Genomic DNA, 21,047 nt, shown 5'->3' on the forward strand with positions numbered 1-21,047 from the left:
GAAAGAAACGGTTCCAAACTCGTTTATGCTGCTCCACAGGTATATTTTTGTGCAGTCTGACTGTCTGAAGCGTAGTGCAGGCAGGTGGAGATCCTTGTATTCAAGGCTGTAGCTGCCATTAGGTCATGTCCCCAATATTTTTAAGAATTTAAACTAACTAACTAATTAACTAACTAACTAACAATTTTGAGGTACTTGTACTTTACTTGAGTTATACATCTACAACATTTCAAAATGTTAATAATTTATTTTTCACTCCACTAAATTTTTTTACTTTGCAGATTGTGACTTATAGTATTGTAAATATAGTATATTGTAATATTATATAATAAATATAGAGGCCTATATAAAAAATAAGTAACCCAACTTTTACCAGCTGCAACATTAAAGTACATTTTAATGCAAAAAAAAAAAAAGTAAGGCTTATACTTATTTATTTTATTTTTACTTTAGTTTGTAACGGTCTTGAAGTGACCCTCGACCTCAGCTCCACCATGACAGAGATTCGAGATTCCTTCACGAACCAGCGCACGCGCCCGTCTCCATAAATAGACGTCCGGGCGCGAGCGACGTTGGGTGTCAACAAGCGTCCACAGCAACTTACAAACGTCCACCGGAATTTACCCGGAGTTTCAAGTTTAGGGGACTTTTAAATGGAGTATACCGGAGGATACCGACCTCCGGATAAGAGACAGCGGAGACGCTGCGTCATTTTAAGCGTCATCTTTGTCCTAGTTATTATCATTACACTCGCTGTTACGCTGACACTGACGCTACGTCACAATACAGACCAACTAAAACCAATTTTTATTGATAGGTGTAAGAAATTCAGCAGGTAAGTGTTTTCATTTTTTAAAGTTTATGTGCAGAATATTAAGTATAAAGTTAAGAGCAGAGTCTCAGCTTGGTAATATAAAAAGGAAACAATAAAAACTGTGTAATTTAAGATATGTTATGTCATATAAATATATGTGCTTAAATTGTTTACTGGATACCTACAACTAAACCTAATGCTGGAGCCCTGCAGTCAATCCCACCTCCATGAATGTTAGAGGGGGGTGTTGATTCAGAGGGGTGTTGATTCATGTGTTTTGGGAAGATGTAGATTGTGGTGCTGTTGAATTATGTTGCGTTCAAGGCTATATTATTTTGTAAAGTCCATCTAAATAGGCTGTTTATCACTGAGAGAAAGCTAAATGATAGAGAAACACATCTCTGCAGAGGGAAATAACCCTCAACGGCACCACAAACTACACTCTACAAAATGAGCATTAAGTTCAGGTGAACACCTCTGCACAACAGTTTCAAGAAAAACATTATTATCTTCATTGTAGACTTCAGTGTCCTACAGATAAAAATGTCTGAAAGTAAATTCGATGTTAAAGTTGAAGGTCTTTTTGTTAGTCCAGGCAATGATTAACTCCCGTGTCTTGTTTCTGCACTGCCTGCAGATACTGTTCACTGGATAAACAGTGTCATGATTGATTTTTTTCTGGATTATTCATTGTAATTAAGCTAATATTGACCACAAATATGAACTGGACATAGTGTGTAGGGTGTAAGTTTTATTTATAATAATAACTTAATATAGTACTTTAAAAAATAATAATAATAGTGACAAAGAGCTTCACAAAAAAGTCATAAAACCAACAGATGTAAAATCAGTGTCCACTTCATTAGCTACACCTGTCCAGGCTAATGCCAGGACAGTTTTTCCACCATAATATCAAGCTATTGTTGACAATGTCATATGTGGTTTTAGCATTGAGGACAGGTGCTGTACTAAACTGCATTACAGGGAGAGGTATGTCTACTATTCTGCCCCCCTCAAGTACGTAAACTGGACAAAAACGTCAAAATAGCTTTACGCTGTAGTGCAGTACAACACCGGCCTCAACTGTGACTGCAGCAATAAACATATACATTTACACATTTCCTAGACTTCAGCAGTTTTTATCTGAACGAGGCTGTGCTCATTTTGCTGCATTATCTGTTGTGATAAATTCACATTTACTGATAATATGGACTGGACATACTGTGTCAGGTACTTCCAAACCCTGATACCGTGTTCTTATCTGAAACTGTTTCTTTACTTTTAAGGGAAGGGTGAATACTGTGTTTCCCCATGTCAAAAAACACAAGTTAGTTGAGGAGAAGGTTGTACTTTTTGGGCTTCCATATTCCTGAGACTAAGCAGAACTGTCACTTACTTTTCAGAAACGACTGTGAAAAGATATGGGATGTATTTAAACAGGCATACGTAGGGAAGGACCCTTGTGAAGTTCCCATGGAAGCCTATGATCCTCTCATTGCTGCCGCCCCCTTCAAACCTCAGTGCAACAGAGTAAATATCATCATCTATCTTAACAAAGAATAATGTGTTTAATATTGTGATATGAACTGTTTTTTGTTTTGTTTGTCTTTTTGTGTGTGTGTTGGGGGCTGGGGGGGGGGATTAGATGATGTTCTGGAGCAAAACAAAGAATCTGGTCCATAAATTCACTGCAAACAGAGATTGTTTTCTGACCCTGGAGGACATGCTGTTGGGATCTGTCCTGGATGGTCTGACCTGGTGTGGAAAGGAGGGCAGCAGTGGTAAGACTGAGTTTACTATTTGCCAAATACATGGCCAAATTACTTTACATCCAACAACAACAACAACAACAACGTCAAATATATTCTTCTTCGTCAGGCAGCCACCATCACATACTCAAACTGTTTGTAGTGCAGGTGTTGGTTGGTGTTGGTAGTTTGAACTACTTATTCAAAGTAGCTTTATTTAATCAAGCTTTGCTTAGCTTTGCTCTAAATCAACTTCTTCCAGTTTGAAGTAATTGGTAGATTGCAAAGCTTTCAAGTTTTCAAAGTAGCTTCCCCAACACTGACAATGTGGTACAGCAACACCTTAGGTCCAAAAAATATCATTAAATCATATACTAGCAGCTACTGCCACTCACTAAACACCAAACAAACAAGATCAGCCAGATTCTGTAACAGCACTTCTATCAGAGGGTGATAGATAGAGTTATATAAGAATTCATTGTTGTCACTGTATGCTAAATACAAAGCTAATACCAGCAGCCGGTTATCTTAGATTAGCACTAAGACTGGAACCAGCTAGCTTGGCTGGGGACAGTAACTTTCACAGTGACCACAAGACTCCAGGAAGTTGCTTCGTCCTTATTAATAGTCTGTCACAGTTTTGGCACAGATTAAACAAGGTGTGCATTTTCCAGTCTTTGAGCTAAATTTAACTAACTGTCTTTTTATAATCCCATTTCCCAAAATGTCAAAATGTTCCTTTAACTCCTTAAATTTATTTATTATTCTCCTCCAATAGATACTGTAATTGTATGAACACAATTATGCATAAAGGTTTTATGTTTTTAATACCTGTTTTCTGTTTCCTTGTGGGAATGTGACATCCTGAGGTTTCTGTTTTGTCAGTGGCTCACCAAAGCAAACTCCTATCAGCTACACAGAAATGGAAATAAAGATCTGAATGTGTTTGTGTGTGTGTGTGTTGTTCTAGAAACATTCACAACCGGCTGCCCAGGTTGGAGCGAATGCGAAAACAACCCGGTTCGCTCATTTTGGAACCGAGCCTCAGCTGCTGTAAGTTACCGACAAGAATTCACCAATTTCTTTGCAAAGAAAAAAAAAAAAAAAAGCAAAGGATCAAGCTGTGGTTAAAATAGCACATATGTGGAACATGAGGTACAGCAAATCTCTCCTGTGTATAAGGGATTATGATGGAGAAAAAGAAAAAGGTCACTCTGCCTGGTTCTTCATCAATGAGGCTTTGTGTTGGTCTCCATGGAGCCACATTGTGTAGCTCTCTCCTGAGTGAGCAGCAGCAACCCACACAATGAGAGGAGCCCTCACAGATTTACTCCAGCTTCTGCTGGCATCTTTAGAAAAGCAGCTCAGCAGCTGATGTGAGGCAAATCTGACCTTACATCGCGTTTTCACTACACACAGGTGTTTCCTCAAAAGTGCAGCAAGACAATATGTCAAAATCTTACAGGAATCTTACAGATCCTTTATAAGAGTAAGGATAGTAGTAAAAAGGAGAGAGTTTTCGCTTAAACTGATTTGTTTAAGAATAGGCCCTGCTGCATCTGTAATCACACTTAACCAGCCTGCAGCAAGACGTGAACTACAACCTTCAGCTGCAGAAAGGTCACTCCAAAATTAATATTGAGAATACTGTCGGACTGAAACAGCTGATCTGCATAGTAACCATAGACTGTAAACAAAGAAGGGTGACGTCACCCATAGGTTTCTAAAGAGCGGTTTTGAAGCTACAGAGTGAGCTGCTTTGCCATTGCCATCTTGGCAGTGCCTGACTACGCCCCTGACTCCCAGCTAATCAAACAAAGAGATGGGGCGTGTGTGGAGCCGAGACTTCGCTGACCCACCTGTCACTCAAAGTGCCACCAGGCTATAGAACTGAGTCTTAGTGATGTTTAGCATCCAACCTCACACGTCCTGATGAAAACATACAATATACCTCCCATTAATTAGAGCTGTCAACTATTAAGTTATTTTTCAAAATGAGATGATGTTTTTTTTTTTGTTTGTTTGTTTTTTTTCAAAGTCCAAAGTGCCTTTTAATTTAACACCCTCTTCATGTGTGTAGCTTGCAGATGTTGCCTGTGGTGATGTCACAGCAATGCTAAACGGATCCATCACCACACCGTTCAGTCCCACGAGGTAAGCAGCTCTGCACTTCCTGTGTTGAACAGTCAGTGAGAACAGTAAGAGAAGACATACATCTTTTCTAATGTTCATGCAACATTTTGACAGGGACAGATGCACTTAGGATGTCAGAAGATGTGGTCAAAGCAACATTATACAAGTCTGATCTCAATACTACTTTCTTCTTCGTTAGCAGACTTTCAGCTGGGAGATTTATTCTAGTCTTGATGGATGAGGCGCCCGTCAGTTTCTTTGCCTTCTCTGTAAATCAATCAGTAAAGCTGTGCTCTTGCTATTCCTGCCACCTGCTGGACAAACTTTGGAACTATAGTCTCATGTAGTCTGCAGCTTATGATTAGTTTCATTATCAGTCAATCGGCAGAGTATTTTGTTGATTAAGCATTTAGTAGATATAATGCTGGGAAATGGTGCATATGCACATCACAGTTTCACAGAGGCAGCTTGTTTTGTCAGAGATACACTCTAAGAGAAAGCAGCAAATCCTCTAGGGGATGTTTGAAAAATGCCACAAATTATAATATTTATGATATGATGATTTACGATGGTTAAGGGTTAAGATTAGGGTGTGTGAAAGCAGGGCGCTTGCAGAATCTTTTTAAATTTCATTCAATTTTACTGCATTGTATAACTACTGCAAACATTACATTTCATTTGAAATGTATTCTCAAACACTTAAGGTTTGTCCTAAAAAAAAAAAAAAACAACAAAAATATAAGTCTACATTTTCTGTGTTTTTGAAATACTGACTTATGATTTGAGAATTATTGTCTTTGTCCAAAACAATACCATAAGTGAAGGGACTGTTTTACTGTTTTGCTTATTTGCCTCCTACTGCAGGTATTTACATGACAAAACAAGTGAATTATAAGAGTGTGAAAGTACTGTATAATGCAAGTTGAAGTCTCTAAGTTGTGCTCTTTTATTCCTGCTGTCAGTGTTTTTGCGAGCATCGAAGTTAAGAGATTTAACGCCACCAAGATGAAACGCCTGAATGTTGTGCTGGTCACGCAGAAGAACGCTGTGTAAGATGAAGACTTTTGCAAAACAATTTTCCTCCTTTTTTGTTCATTTTGAATGTAATAAATACATGAATGTTCTGCATCTTCTTCCACGGTGGTTATACACAACATTTGACACACAAGACTGCAGACAAACTTACACTCACACTGGGAAAATTGATCCTAAAATCATGTTTTTCTGTATCATTTGTGCTTTTCTTCTCTTCAGCACAAACTGCACAAATGCATCTTTAAAGGACTTACAGAAAGAGCTGGATAAAGGGATTAAATATAACTGCACCGAAGTGACTGAGTAAGTACAGCATGTGTGCGTGAGACAAGGTGATCACATGTACGTTTCTTTTATCACACAGTTTGTTGACTTGGTTTTATTCTGCCTCTGTTTGTAGATTTCAGATTGAGGAGTGCAGCGACCACCCAGAGAAACCGTGTGGCTCCTGTTGGTGAAAATGTCAGATAACACACAACAACAACCAGCTGTCTACAGTTTGTTTTTGGGAATCACTGAATGTGCTTTATTTATCTTTTTTGTAGATTTAATTCTTTTCAAACACGTGGGCCAGTTTGACTTAATGTGAAATGTGTCTTTTTACATAAAATTTAAGTGGGCATTTTTTACGATGTGACAAAGCATGTCCGTATTTTGTGGTAAAAAGGTTCATGGTGTGATGGGGAAGCTTTGCATCAGTTCTATTAAGGGTTGTGGTTAAGTGTCATATACTGTAAGGAAGAGCACCACTGCTCCTATCTAATTATGTTCAACTGACAATCTCCTGCCCGGTGTAACACAATTTACAATATTTTTTTTTTAATTAAAAGTATAAATATGAGGCTGTGAAATTGTCTTTGGATACTAAAGCTGGATAATGAAAAAAAGATGAATAAGAACAATGTATTTGATGAGATGGGTTTTTTTGTATTTGAGTATGTGTGTATATAAAATCAATCTTGATTGATTGTTGTCAGATTAAGTTCATAAAAAAGAACAATGTTTGTATTTTTTTATAATACTAAAATATTGCACTTACACCTTTTTTGCTAAACACTTTGAAACAAATATAAAACAGTTTTTGTCTCTGTTTCACTTTCTAACTATCAACATGTGGCTTAAATGGGAAACTTCTTGTTATGTAATCTGTCATAAAAGAAAATCATAAAATACTGACATCGATGCAACTATAAAAACTGTCCCGGTATAATGATTAACCTACAATAAAATAAGGAAAGTGATATGGTTTTATTGCTTGGGCTCTACCTTCACAGCTTACTGGATTTAAAATGAAATAGTAAAGTTGAACTAAAGACCTTCATCTTTTAAGCTCCACACAGGCAGTTGTGCATGTTTCAGCCCATTCATTTCTGCTGGCCTTCATCTGTTTCCCAAAGCATGCAAGTGGCAGTTGCAATCTTTTTCTCCTGTCGTCTAGATGCCTTGAGTTCCAGTTCACTTTGATTTAATTCATGGTAGAAATATACAGTGGGGCTTCAGAAAATAGTCAGATCCCTTCATTGTTGCACACTTTACTGTGTTTTTAGTTTTAGTGTTTTAGTGTGTCTCCACTCAGCAACCCTTAATGACAAAATGAGAACATGTTGTAGGACGCTATATGAAGTACGAAAATGAAGCCATTTGTAATTTGTGATCACAACACTGTAAGTACAGCACAGTAGTATCAAACGTCCAATAATAAATAACTTTTATAATATTATGATAGCTGGCATCCTTTGAACATGGCCTTTGAACAGAGCTTTATCTATAAGGAGCAATGAGCCGCCACCTCCAGCCCCACTGTGAGCGTGAGAGTTTTCAATAACACCTCTCAACTTGTTCAAACCTTTTGGATTTTTAAATAGAGAAACAAAAATGTCTCCGACTATGATCGGGATCTGCGTTCTTGCTGCTCTTGCAGTGCTTGGCATTATTATTGGAGTCCCACTGGGACTTTACCTGCCTCGGACGAAGCAGTTCAGAGCAAATTTCATGTACAGATGTGAGAAATTCATGGGGGAAGGAAAAAAGTAAGTGTTTGTACTAGATAAAGTTTCAGTCCTTTTACACTTCAGTTCAGGTTTGACACTTGTGCTGCTCTTTCGTGAGCTTGACACCAATAACCTGTTGGTTTTAATGAGTGAGAGGGATGTCAGAACAAACTAAGGTAGATTCACATTTCACATCATAAACACTTGTTATTTATTTTTCAGGGACTACTGTCAAAATGCACTGAATGTCTTTGAAGGAGCCTACGTTGGGAGACACAAATGTGATGTTCCTGTGGAAAACTATAACTCCTTAATGTCTACGGTCAAGTTCGATCATCCATGCAGCCAAGTAAACATCACAAATTCTTGTACATTACCTAATCAGAGCTAATTTCCAGAGAATAATACATTCAACAATGTGATATGAACTGTTTCTGGGTTAGATGACGCTCTGGAGCGACACAAAGGATTTAGTCTCTCGGTACACCAAGAATAATCCAGGCTGTTTTAACCTGGAGAAAACTCTACTGGGATTTGTCCTGGATGGTCAGAGCTGGTGCGGAAAGGAAGGCAGCAAAGGTAAGATCCTTCAAATGCACAGTTTGCAATGTAAAAACATCCCCTTAAGTACAATGGTGACAAATCTGCAGATGACAAACAGTATCTTATTCTGCCTGTTGAAGCTGGCAAGACGTTCATTAAACACACAGACCGAATCTACATATTAAACCTTTGTCCATCCTGAGGTGTCTGTTCTGTTTTATGTCAACAACTCACCGAAGCAAACTCCAACCAGCTCCATCGAAACACTAATTAACATTTGAATGTGCATGTGTGTGTTGTTCTAGAGACATTCACAAAGTTGTGCCCAGAGTCCAATGGCTGTGTGAACAGCTCTTATCGCTCATTCTGGAGGAAAACCTCGGCTCAAGTAAGTGCCCAACAAGAAATCCAAACATAATGTCTGAATGTCTTTACCATCATGTCTTTATGTCTCTAGTTTGCAGACTATGCCTGTGGGGAAGTCACTGCAATGTTAAATGGAGGCAGAAAAGAACCATTTGATCCCAACAGGTGAGCACTAAACTCCCATTTCTCAACAGTTTTGTGGAACTTAATGAAAAACTGGAATTACCGCCTCGTGGTTGTCTGCCTCCTCCACTCAGACGACTTTCAGATTACATCCCTGTTTATCCAGAATCATATAATTTAATTCATTACCTTGTAGAAGGCAGAAACAGAAATCCTGAAGTCTGTGAGAGTCTGAGTCCCTGTTGAAAGGATTTCTTCTTCTTCTTTTTGCTTGTAGTTGTTTTGCACTTGAGGTAAAGAATCTAAGAAGCTCTGTTGTGAGTCGCCTGAATGTAGTTCTGGTCGATGGAAAAGAGTAAGTTTAACGTTTTTTTCTTGTTGTTTCTCGTTGTTATTTATCATTATTATTAGTTTATTATTTTTTATTTTACTGGTCTGCCATTACCCAATTATATCTTGAACCATTTTGAGACCGTTATTTCATTGACTTCAGTTGGTTGTGTTGAGTTTATTATTGACTTATATGAATTCCCATGAAAGAAATTGCTCCATTTAAACCGCTGTGAATATTTATTTATTTATTATTGGAAACTTTATCTACATTTATGCTGAATTTGAAACACAGCTGTCCTTGGAATAGATGTGTCATGGTGGTACTATCTTAGCATTTAGAAATAACTGGAACTGATCCCACGCAGGAGATTATGTGGAAATAAATTGGAGTTCAGTGACGCATTAAAACAAAGTATTACTTATGAATTTTTCTAAGAACTGTCATTTTTCTGTGCATTTTAGTCAGATGTTTGTAAAGAGCAGGAAGACACAGCAAAAAAAAAATGGAAAAAATCTTAACTAAAACTTTTTCCCCTGTATTTCTCCAACTTAGGTCAATGTGTAACTCTAAGAATTTACAGGCCTTATGGGCAGAACTGAATAAGAAAGGAATTAACCATAACTGCAAGCCAGCACCTAGGTAAGTACAGCCGGGAAAAACAGCAGTGGTCATTTATTCTAACTCTTACAGTGACCTGTTTATGACCTTTTCAATGACATGGATGTAAGGGTGGATGATTTGGGCAAAAGACCATGTGTCTTTGACACCATGCACCAAATTCCCATATATACGGATTACATGAACTATACATTTATGTGATGCCAGAGTGCGAATTTTACAGTGATAATCAGGGGGGTCAACTTTTTTCCCAGTACAGCGCAGGCGCGTGCTTCAGTGATTGAAGTCTTACAATCCTTACAGTACCATGCTTGTTTAATTTAAAGTCTACAGTCTGTAGATGATGATGATGAATCAAATCCATAACACCAGCTCATGAAGAATGTACCACACAACAACTTTTGTAGTCAGGGCTCACCAACAAAGTATTCAAGAGTAAAACTGCCAGCACATCAGACCCACACACGCAAACATCAACAGCAGACCATCATTTCCACTCAAATACAGACCCACACGATGCTGTAGCAGAACCAGAAACACCATCAACCTAACAAAGAGGTCTACTGGCTCAAAAGCCTAAGATGGAGTGAATCCTATCTTTTCCATTAATTCAGAAGTGAGAAACATATGAATTCTACAAAAAAGTTCCTGTAGAGTATGAATTAATTTTTTTCAATTAGACTATTTTCAAGGTAAAAAAAAACAGTTGACAAAGTTAGATTTTTGTGTGGTCTATGTCTTTAAGGAGTGGCTAGGTTAATGTTTCAGGCCTTAGCAAGTAGCATAATGCAAACTCTATCAAATCAGTCTTACCTTAAAGAATTGACCACAGAGGTTTGGGTTGACCCTCCTGGGCCTTCCTCCCATGATGTTGACAAACGATGACCAGCTTTCACCCAGGACGTCGTAAATCGAACAGGGTCAAACATCTCCAAAGGTGCTCCATTGATGTCCACAAAAAAGAAGAGAGGACAGACTCTTTGCAGGGTCACCAGGTAAATCTGAGGGGTCATCAGATGATTAATCAGAGAGGAAAGTTCTGGTTCATAAATGTGTTTTCAGTTTTAAGACTTGGTCTTTAATCTTTGATATTTGATGAGATATGTGATCATTTCAACATTTATAGTAATGAGAGCATGTGAGAAGTTTAGAGGGAAAAATCACTATTTGGTAACTGTTAACAACTCAGACATCTGAAATGTTACAGAGATTAAACGCTGCTTTTTGTAAGATGTAAGAAGCCAAAAAAGTTGAAATGCACTTAATTTCTCTCCACCATTGCGAATACAATTACTTAGCCTTCACCACACATGTATTTTAATATTGTTCAATTACCAAACCAGATAAAACTCCTGAATTCCTGACTGAAAACAAAGAGGGTGTTTCTTAAAAACCTAATACCCAAATAGTTAAAAGACTAACTAAGCCACACAAAAGACTGTAAATATAAATATTAAAACTCATCTCAAAACTACAACACCTAATCCCCACTGTCTCACTGTTAGTGACTGAGCACCAGTTTTAGCTAACATTACATATTGGTAATGAAATGACTGAGCTAACATTGGAAATGAATGGGCGCTATCAGCTAGCTAACATTAGTTAGCTCAACTGTAACTTGCGGCAAAAGTTAGAAACAAGATAACGTGAGCGTTCATCTGTAGATACTTCACACAGTCTCATTCAGAAACTGTGTGGGTAAGACAGTAAAGTGTATTAAACCACCGAATAGTTTGTTACTGAAACTTACATTTACCATCGCTGTCGCACGGGGGCAGAGACGCAGCGCGAGCCACTGACGCGAGTAAGGAAAGTTAGGGAATGGTACGGCCCACTTTAGGGGTGGACAAAAATCATATCACAAGATTATTCCAAGTAGGAATATTGTAATAGTTAAAATTACAGGGGAAAAAATACACAGAAGTTGCAACCCCCCAGGACTGTTGTTTTTACCGCCTTGTCTTAATCCGGAGGGAGTCACCCCCCACGCACCCCAACCCCTCAACCCCCTGTAATTCGTATATTAATTTGTCATTTTGTCTATCTTGTAGGGCTCACATCAAGAAGTGCAAGTCGAGCAAGACCAAGCCTTGTGGAGTCTGTTTGTTTTAAGGGGCCCACACTCCAGTTGTTCTGGCCCAGGGTTTTTTGTTTTTGTTTTGTTTTGTTTTGTTTGGTTTTTAATTTCTGGTAAAATATCACGTGCTGTTAAAATATCAGAGCAGCTATCAAATTACAGTTTTACTGATGATTTCTCTTCTTCCTGGCTTGGAAATTAAAAAGATATGTATATATAAATATTTTGAAATAAAATGTTGAAACATGTTGTGAATTTATGTGAAGTCACTTGTTTGTTTTTTGGAGACAAAACCTAAAAGGTTTTCTTTAGTTTGACTTTGTATGAAGTAATTCCAGGAGTTTGGTGGGCACTTGTCTCACACCACACGACCAAAAATGATGAGGAATTAAATGTTCTCAAATATTTATTACTACAGGTACACCTTAGCGAACATTTGCTTAGTTGATCATCTTAGTTGTATTTCTGCTAAACACACCATTTTTGCTTTCTTTTTTGCTCCATGTGAAACTCAAAGCCTCTGCCAAAGGTTAGACTAAGGTGCGTGTAGATATGCAAAACCACTAAACCACTGACAGAATAGAAAGTGATCATAAAGAAAATCAAACCTGCTCTTGGTTTTATATTTGTAGGTGTAGGCCGCAAAATGACTTATCTATGATGTGTGTGAACCAAAGCGACACAGACAGGAACAAAATAAAGAGCAGGGTTGACTCGTGAACCTTGAGGAGTGAGATTGTTGTGGCAGGAAGAAGGAGGCTCATCGATCACAGTGAAAACCTCCCCTTTCCTTCCTAGTGACTTGCTGCTGTGTCACTCGTACCGTAAACAGGCTGTGTCGGTGCTGGGAAGAGTTGTTCGGGGTTCTCAGTGCACAGGTGTTACATGAAGAAGGCCCCTTCTGTAAAACCACAACATGGGGTACTGTGAGAAACTCTGAACTGTCAGTAAACACGGTCACAGTTTGAGTCACTGACACTCATGCTGCGCTACAAGTGATAACCTTTATTTAGCGCTTTTAAGACAATAACAAGCGTTTCAAGATCAAAAGAAAAAAATCAGCAGATGAGTAAAGCTAAAATTTATCTATCGTGGAAATCATTAAGTACATACGTCACACTTTACGTGACATTTTTCTTTTGCCAAGTAGGAAGCAAGCTCAAGTAATTCACATGACTTTGTCACCATCAGGACTGTTTTCAGCTGTTAAAATTTGTAGGTATAGTCCATCCAATTTTTTGAGCAAGTACACTAAAAAACAACTTGTTTGCGCTGATAAAATGTATTTCAAAATGTGTTTTCCTCAAGTGCAGCTGACACAGAAAGAGCCCTAAAGGTGGTTTTGTGTCATTACCTGGTCTTGACACCCTGACTCAAAGGGGATTCCTGTGTCTTCACCTAGTTTACCGTTTCAGTTTCTCACTTGCATTTCAGAATGAATCTGTTTCATCAAACTGCCACAGAGCAAACCTGGGACCAGGTGTAGCAGTGTAGGAAAAATCTGGGGTTTATCCAGAACAAGGGTTTTACCACAAACTAACCATCCAGGCAGTTATTAAAGCCAGAAAATTTACATTTCACCAAGCCTGAGTAGATTTTGAGGTCGGATGAGCAAATGGAAACCACCACAACCGAGTGAGATACGCAAATAATGTGAATCAAGCAAATCAAGCTCTACGAGACCTGCAGATTTGTAAACTCCAGCTCGTCCAGGTGCTGCTCCACCATCTGATCTGAGCTGGAACAAGTTCCTGCCCAGAGTAACCCTGCACCACATAAGAGGGTTAGAAAATGGAAGAGTTGGGGCAGCTGTAATTGAGGTTTCTGGTTCCTCCTGGTCATGTGTTCAAGTGTCCTTGAGCAAGACGATGAACTGTGTGTGTAGTCTGTAATGTAATGTAACAGATGTACAGATGTCACCAACAAACACATCACAAGTTACATTCACTATGGAGACATATTCACTGTAAAACAACTAGAAAGAGGTACAAAGAGATGCGAAACAGCTACAAAGAGACACGAAGCAGCCACAAACAGACACAAAATGACTTGAAGGAGTCATGTGATGAGCACAGAGTTACAGATCAACTAGAAAGAGATGCAAAACTACCAAAAAGAAATATGAAACAACTACAAAGAAACACACACTGGCCACAAATTACTGTCTTCCAGTGGGATCATAATCCGTCCACAACTGCAACTTTATTCCTCTAAAAATAATTACAGTGTTTTCTCAGTAACATCCACACATTTAGCTGTTTTGGTTGATTATCACACACACACACACACACACATATATATATATATATATATATATATAAAAGTACTTTCTGTTTTAATTTTGACTTTAAAAAAAAAAGACTCTCGGGGCAAAGTGGGATATCCCAGAATACCCTGCCGAAACCTTCCCAGCACCTACTGAAATTTATGAAAGTGGAAGCTCCAACTTCAACAACAAAAAAAAAAATCCATACACACAACTGTAAATAAACTTAAAAAAAAAAAAAAAGGTGTGAAAGGTGTGAAAAGTGTCACCAGGAGAATGTAATGTATTCTACAATGTATATTTCTTTGGGCTTCAGAGGTGACTTTTCCTCAGTAGATGATCCTGCATTCATCTCTAAGGAGGGAGGGGGAGGGGGGGGGGGGTCTTACACTTATATCTATGTGTAAAAATGGAAAATAACATACAGTAATTTAGGTTTTCTATAAGAAAGAACAAATGAGTGGACATGGGTTGTGTCCCCTGCACAGTGTCGTTTACTGGAGGAGGATCGGCGGCGTATTTTCCCCTCTCCTTCTTCCCTGAAACAAGTCCGCTCTGAGTCAACACCTTTGAGAAGAGCAGATTGTGTAAGACGATAAGCCTGCGTGATGTGTGATTTTCCCTCAGCCCGCAGCCCAGAGGTTTTTTTTTTTTGTTGGTTTTGCATATTTTTCTTGTTGGACAGTTTCATCTCGATATTGATGACTTTTTAAAAAAAAAAAAAAAAAAAACGTTTTCCGGATTTTAAGCGCGTGCGGTTTACCCACCCAGGAAGTTAAAAGACGCTCGGCACACAGATGAATTCTCACACGGCGTCAAACGGCACACTGTAAAAAAAAAAAAAAAGAGAGAAAGGAAAGAAAAAAGAAGATAGTGCATCTCCAACTTATTCCTTTATTTTGAAAGAGCTCCAATGATAAAGATACAGCAGGATTATAAAGACCTATTTAATCATGTTTATTTCCTGACATGAAACTTGAAAAAAGTTATTTAATTTAACTTTAACTATGTTGTTCATTTTTTTCTATTGGTTCATGTATTTAATTTTAGTCATTTACCTTTATTTTTTACAAGATTTTGTTTCTTAATTAATTTTCATTTTATGGTGATTTGGTATATATTATTTATTCATTCATTATTATGAATATTTATCAAGCTGGGCGAGTTTCCCTTTAAGATAAAAAAAGTAATAAAGAAGTAAACTGATCAACTGGATCAAATCTGATCCTGAATGATAAGGCTCATTTTTTGCAGTGTAGATAGAGATTTTTCTCTTAGTCATCGATTCGTACCATAAACATTTCGTCTTTTACCGCTCGTGGTGTTGATCAACTGGTTGTACTTTCCTTTCCTTCGTTATGGTCTGTGACTGCAGCGGCGCGACCACGAAGAGGGAATCCCGACAGCTGATTGGACAGCGCTGGTTTTAACACGTCACACGGTATCCTCAGTATAACTATACATGCAGAGCGAGTCCTGCTTCACTGCCTCTCAGCTTTATAGAGGGATCTGTACACCTCAGAATCACACTATGGTGAGTTTTTATTATTATTATCATTATTATCATTATTATTATAATAATTATTATTAGATTTCTAGACCCCCAGGTTTGCGCTTCATTATAACGGGGTGTCACATGACTGTGTGGAGATGAGATAATTCACATCCTCTGCGGGTTTGAGTCAGCTGCCGCCCTGTGCCTTTGCAGCACATGCTGAGCTCCTCGCAATATTGATACAGCATCTCCAAAAATGTAACATATAGAAGATCAGACTGTGGTGGAAATAGTAGTGACATATTTTTACTTCAGTAAACGCACCAATGCTCCAACATAAAAAAAAAGGATGAAAAAACAAAACAAAACATGCATTTATAATTTTAGTACAAGTAGTGGAAATGCAAAAGTATTGAGTTTCAAAAGTAAACACATAAAGAGTGAACAAATACATTAATAAGCACTCTTATCTGTTTACAGTTACATTATAGTGAGTTATAAACCATTTCTTTAATGCTTATAAATGCTAAATAGGGGAACGTAAAAACAAAGTGTTACATTTTAATGTATTAAATATTAAAACATAGTGAAAACTGTATCATTAAAGGTCCCAGATGCAACGATGAGACATTTAAAAATGCAACTGACTCATCGCTTAGCTGACTTATGTTTCAGCATTAGTTAAAATAACTTTTAAGTTTGGTTATGTTTTAAAATGTATACATGTATATAATGTGATTCTGTTGTCTCAGAGGTTTACGTGTCTTCTTCTCTGTGTTTTAAGTCCCTGCGTGAAAACACAATGGACAGACCACAGGCCAGCAAACCTGTTGCCACTGACAACAAACCAACTCACAGATTGTATCCATCACTGCCAAATATAGACAGGTGAGAAACGGCGCATCATCTCTGTCAGACATTTGATGATTTTGTTATTGATAAAACGCGAAATAATGGCAGATTCATTAAAGCTGCTGTAAGCGCTAATGCAAATCATGTGTTTCCAGGTATGATATTTGTCTGCTGGGCCACTCCACTGGTGAAAAGCCTCGCACGGCTGCGGAGTCTCATCCTGACCCTGTGCTGGGAGACAGACAGGTAATGTTCACAGATGCAACCCTGGAAGATAATGTCTGGGGCGAGCGTTATGTATTCTCACCCTGTCACCGTTTGATTCCATGACCACATGGAAATGACATTCTTTGTGTTACTGGAAACAGTCAAAGGCAAAACTTCCAAAAATGTGTAAAAGGAAGTCCGTGGATATAGTCATGTTGCATAATTGCCCATCTAATGCTTGCACTGTGTGCCAAATTTGAATACTTCCTCTTATTTCTCTCAGTCGGAAGTGTGTGCCGCCAACAGTGACGTCAGAATGAAAGCACAGATACTTATCTTGGAGGACCAGAGGCACGAAGTGAGTAGATTTCAGAACTGAGATTTATATTCATCCCAAAACACAACATGTACTTTTACCACTTATGTGATTCATGTTCTTTTCTGTCTTACTCAGCTTCTTTCTATTAATGAGAAATGGGCAAAAGAGTACCGAACCATGGTGCAGTACTACAAAGAGAAAGTAAGAAAGGGACAAATTCAAAGTCCTACTCACTGTTTATTCAGCTCTTATCAGTTTGTTTTATTATTTTACTTGTTGCTTCTTCTGGCTGTGTTGCATCACATGTCCTTTTCTTTACCTAAACACCCAGGTCCAGGATTTAAAAGCATTACTGCACTTTGAACAGGGGACGTGTGAGGAAGAAGAAACGCAGATCACATTGTATAAAAAACAAACATTCAGGACACTCAAAGGAGAGGACAGCAAATGGGTAAATGCACCAAACATGTTTTTTTAAAGGCATGTGTGATTAGATTAACTGTGTGAAATGGAGTTTTAATAATTTGATCCCTGTGGGAAAAATGTTCACAGAGTGGCGACGCTGACGTACAATCGGAGCTACTGAAACTAGAAAAGGAAGCACAAGAGCTGCGAGCGCAGAACAGCACCCTGACCCGCAGGGGGCAGCACCAGCACGAGGAGATCAAACGACTGAACAAGGTGAGATGAGCTGCTGCCAACTGAGCGTCGTGAGTGTTTGCACCCTTCGAAAACAGTGTTGTTACAGTTGCTTTCATGTGTTTGTGCAGGCCATGAAGGAGGTTCTTCTGACCACGCAGCCTCTCGGGGTGAGCAGTGAAACACTACAGGATCTGTGGAAACATCAGGTTAGCTTTGCACATCATATATAAATATGTATCTTTGCTGTATATGTGCGTTTTTGCAACAGCAGGGCCAGCCCTATAATCTGGAACGTCCCTGACAGATTGACTGACTGACTGAGTGATCATAGTTTCACCACTGGTCAGTGAATGCCTCGTCATTGAGTTGGAGTTTCTGGTGCGAACAAACTCAGTTGGGGGGGGTATTCACAGCCTGTGGTGTTGCCAACTTAGCGCATCGTCGCTAGATTTAGAGACTTTTTTTTCAAACAGAAGCAGAGGAACGCTTCCAATACACTGAGCCTCTCTTCCATTACAGCATATGACCTACTTTCACTACACGTATCATTATTACTAATTGAGGCAGAGGATTAACTAAACATAAGACACACTGAGCAGAGAGAGCAGGAGAGAGGGAGGGAGAGAGAGGAGTCATCGCTAACTGCTAAAGAAACTAGCTGATCTGAATAGCATGTAAACAACAGAAACACCTGCAACCAGAAATGAGACAATACGCTTACTGCAGCACAGCAATAAAAGTCCGGTTCAGACATGAAGGGTTTCTGTCCACTGAAACGCTAGAGGGCTTTTAATTTGAAATGTTGAGTTTGTATGATCATGTAATGTAGTAACTTTAACATGAATGACCGCTATGGCTGATTATGGCCCCTGAGTAAAGTCTGTTATGTTCTGGAGTTGAGGTAAATAAAGACTGAACCATGAGAGACAAAATAAGAAAGATATTCTGTCTCTTCTAACCTTCTCTCCGAGTGATCATTTTATAAGTAGATGCAGCTGAAATCACAGCTCAGTCTTTAATAGATGTGTTTGGTGATTTTATCAGACGACGTCGCAGTTATAAAATCCGGGTTTGACCAAAGGCGATTCAGACATGTACTAGGTTTTGACCTCGTCATGTTATTTAAATGAATAGTTCAACATTTTGGGAAATGTTAGATGAGAAGATCGATACCTCTTTCATGTCAGTATATAAAATATGAAACTGTAAGCTGAGTGGTATCGATCTTCTCATCTGACTGGAGGGTATTTCCCAAAACATCCAACCACCGTATTCATTTCGTGCACTTTCCCAAAATGCCCATCTGTATCCTTACATCATGTTTCTTTGTCGTCAAATTTAAAGGCTGAGATCTACAAGGAAGACTTTTTGACGGAGCGGAAGGACAGGGAGAAGCTTAAAGACAAGTATTTGGAGCTAGAGAATCGGTTCAGGAAAGCTCGCAGCGAGCTGCATGTCCTTAAATCACAGGTATGTAAGAATTCATGTTCTTCTATTCTGGCATGTTTGCTACTATAAATGACAATTTATAGACATTACTATATTTTCTCTGTTTTTACAGGTGACTCGGACTCAGCCTCCACAACCGGTGCTCGAATGTGTCTGCACTGCTCATCCACACTGGGAGGTCCAGCCAGTTAAACAGCACCGCATGCAGACACAGAGGCGATACACTCTTGATAACAAACTGTGAAATGAGCGTGTGTGTTATAATATTTTGCTGCACTTTATGGAAGTCTCTCTTCGAGTACGACGGCCGGATGAGAGCTCATCGTTCGCAGGGTGAGACTACAAAAGAACATCTGCGACTGTCTGCTGCACGCTCGTCTTCAGGTAGTTTTCATCATGACCGGAACGAGGTCGCCCCCCAGTCTGGGCCTGTTCGGTGACCTGCAGCGGGGACAGAAAGAAACCTCGTGAATCTCTGTATGCACATTTCCCAAGAGGACAAAAAGCAGCAAAGACTGACATAAAATACTCTACCTAGTGTTTACCAAGTTTGTTCTGTGCACCATGCACCAGTGTACTCACTTCCTGCTCCTGTGACACTGGTCCTGAGGGAGATATCAGTTATTGCACAACCCAAATAAAATTGACATGGATCATATTTATCAATGGTGCAAAAAGGTGTTTTGTTGCAGGTATTCCTTCAGTTTTAGCTCATCTGCACCTGAGGCATGTCAGAGGGGAAGTCAGGGGGAAAGTATACAGGAACTTTTATTTTGACAGTATATTTATGAATGTGTATTTTTCCTGTTTTCTTGTTTATTTATCATGAATAAAAACACTTGAATGGCACATGTGTTGAGTCTTTTGTACGGTTGAGTGAGTACAGAGTAAAACAGATGTGCTGTGAATTGTACTCTACTAAAAGAAGGAAACCGGGAATAAAATCAGCAATAGAGACAGAAACAAGCTGTAAAAAACAAAAACAAAAAAGAAGCTGATTGTGATTATTACTATCAGTACATGTTGAGCCATAGCCAGTGGGTTGCTGGTGTGCAGGGCTTCCACTCCACTCATGGCGACTGGACAAAGGACCTACAAAAGAAACATGTGCACAAGTCTTTATTCAATATCCTGGTTTAAACAGCTTCATCAGATCAGTATTTACAATCTACATTCTTTTCCCCTTCGTACTCACCATCATACACACACTGATGTGCTGATTGTGAGTTTGGATCTCCATTAAAGGGACTGACTGGAGACGGATATGATCTGATCCAGGAGGCCTCAGCTGCCAGGTGCATGTTCATCTCCAGTTCTTGTTAAAAACAGGAAGGGATGGTAGAAATCTAAGACCTCTAGTGACCTCTACTGGTGACCACGAGGAAGTGCAATAACTGACTTTTTTTTAGTTCTTAGATTTGTTCTCCATAACTAACATTAAATAAAAAAGTCTATAGACATAAAGACATTTTATTCACTTATTTCATGTTGTAAATTGTATTTTATCTCTTCTTTTATTATCAGTTTTCTTATGTTTGTTTTTGTTTGCTATAGCTTTTTAAATCTATTTGATTGTATCTTGCTGTTGATCTTTCTCACTTGATTGGTCCTTTTCTTGTGAACTTTGACCTGCAGTAACCTGTGTGAATAAATAAATAAAGTTTGATCGATTGATCGACAGCTCCACATCAGAACTTTCAACTGGCTCGTCTCTATATGATATATAAATAAAGTTCTGTTACTATAATTAATAAAACATGCTGAGTGTATTCAGGGGTTAATCCAAACGTGTTTGCTTATCCAGGGACGGATTATTCTTCCTGTTTTTCATTGATCAGTTACGGTTACAGTCGTCACACCGTGCAGCTGATCAATACCACCATAGTTTTCCACTGTCAGCTATTTAGCTGAATCACTGTGCGTGTGTCCTGATGTCTCCTGCAGGTATAACGTTTATACCATGTGCACCGTCTTCAGTTGAGCGTGTCCAGCTGAGGCTCGGGGGGGAATGTTATTAGTCAGAGCCAAAGAGAAA

The 21,047-nt window shown here is 38.7% G+C and overlaps 2 protein-coding genes across 2 annotated transcripts; both read left to right on the forward strand.

Moving 5' to 3' along the window:
- Positions 1–543: 543 nt before the first annotated feature.
- On the forward strand, positions 544–6,962 carry LOC111224346 (ADP-ribosyl cyclase/cyclic ADP-ribose hydrolase 1-like). Its single transcript, XM_022748801.1, has 8 exons — positions 544–835; positions 2,218–2,344; positions 2,460–2,595; positions 3,533–3,615; positions 4,643–4,716; positions 5,658–5,744; positions 5,950–6,033; positions 6,131–6,962. Exons 1-8 carry the CDS (start codon positions 654–656, stop codon positions 6,186–6,188), a joined length of 831 nt encoding a protein of 276 aa, XP_022604522.1. The 5' UTR covers positions 544–653; the 3' UTR covers positions 6,189–6,962.
- An 8,548-nt stretch (positions 6,963–15,510) lies between these two features.
- On the forward strand, positions 15,511–19,837 carry LOC111224313 (TNFAIP3-interacting protein 1-like). Its single transcript, XM_022748751.1, has 10 exons — positions 15,511–15,582; positions 16,328–16,431; positions 16,551–16,641; positions 16,886–16,960; positions 17,057–17,122; positions 17,253–17,372; positions 17,474–17,602; positions 17,692–17,769; positions 18,908–19,033; positions 19,125–19,837. Exons 1-10 carry the CDS (start codon positions 15,511–15,513, stop codon positions 19,254–19,256), a joined length of 993 nt encoding a protein of 330 aa, XP_022604472.1. The 3' UTR covers positions 19,257–19,837.
- Positions 19,838–21,047: the final 1,210 nt, after the last annotated feature.

This window comes from Seriola dumerili, unplaced genomic scaffold (assembly GCF_002260705.1).
Source record: "Seriola dumerili isolate Sdu_G_001 unplaced genomic scaffold, Sdu_1.0 BDQW01000129.1, whole genome shotgun sequence".
NCBI lineage: Eukaryota > Metazoa > Chordata > Actinopteri > Carangiformes > Carangidae > Seriola > Seriola dumerili.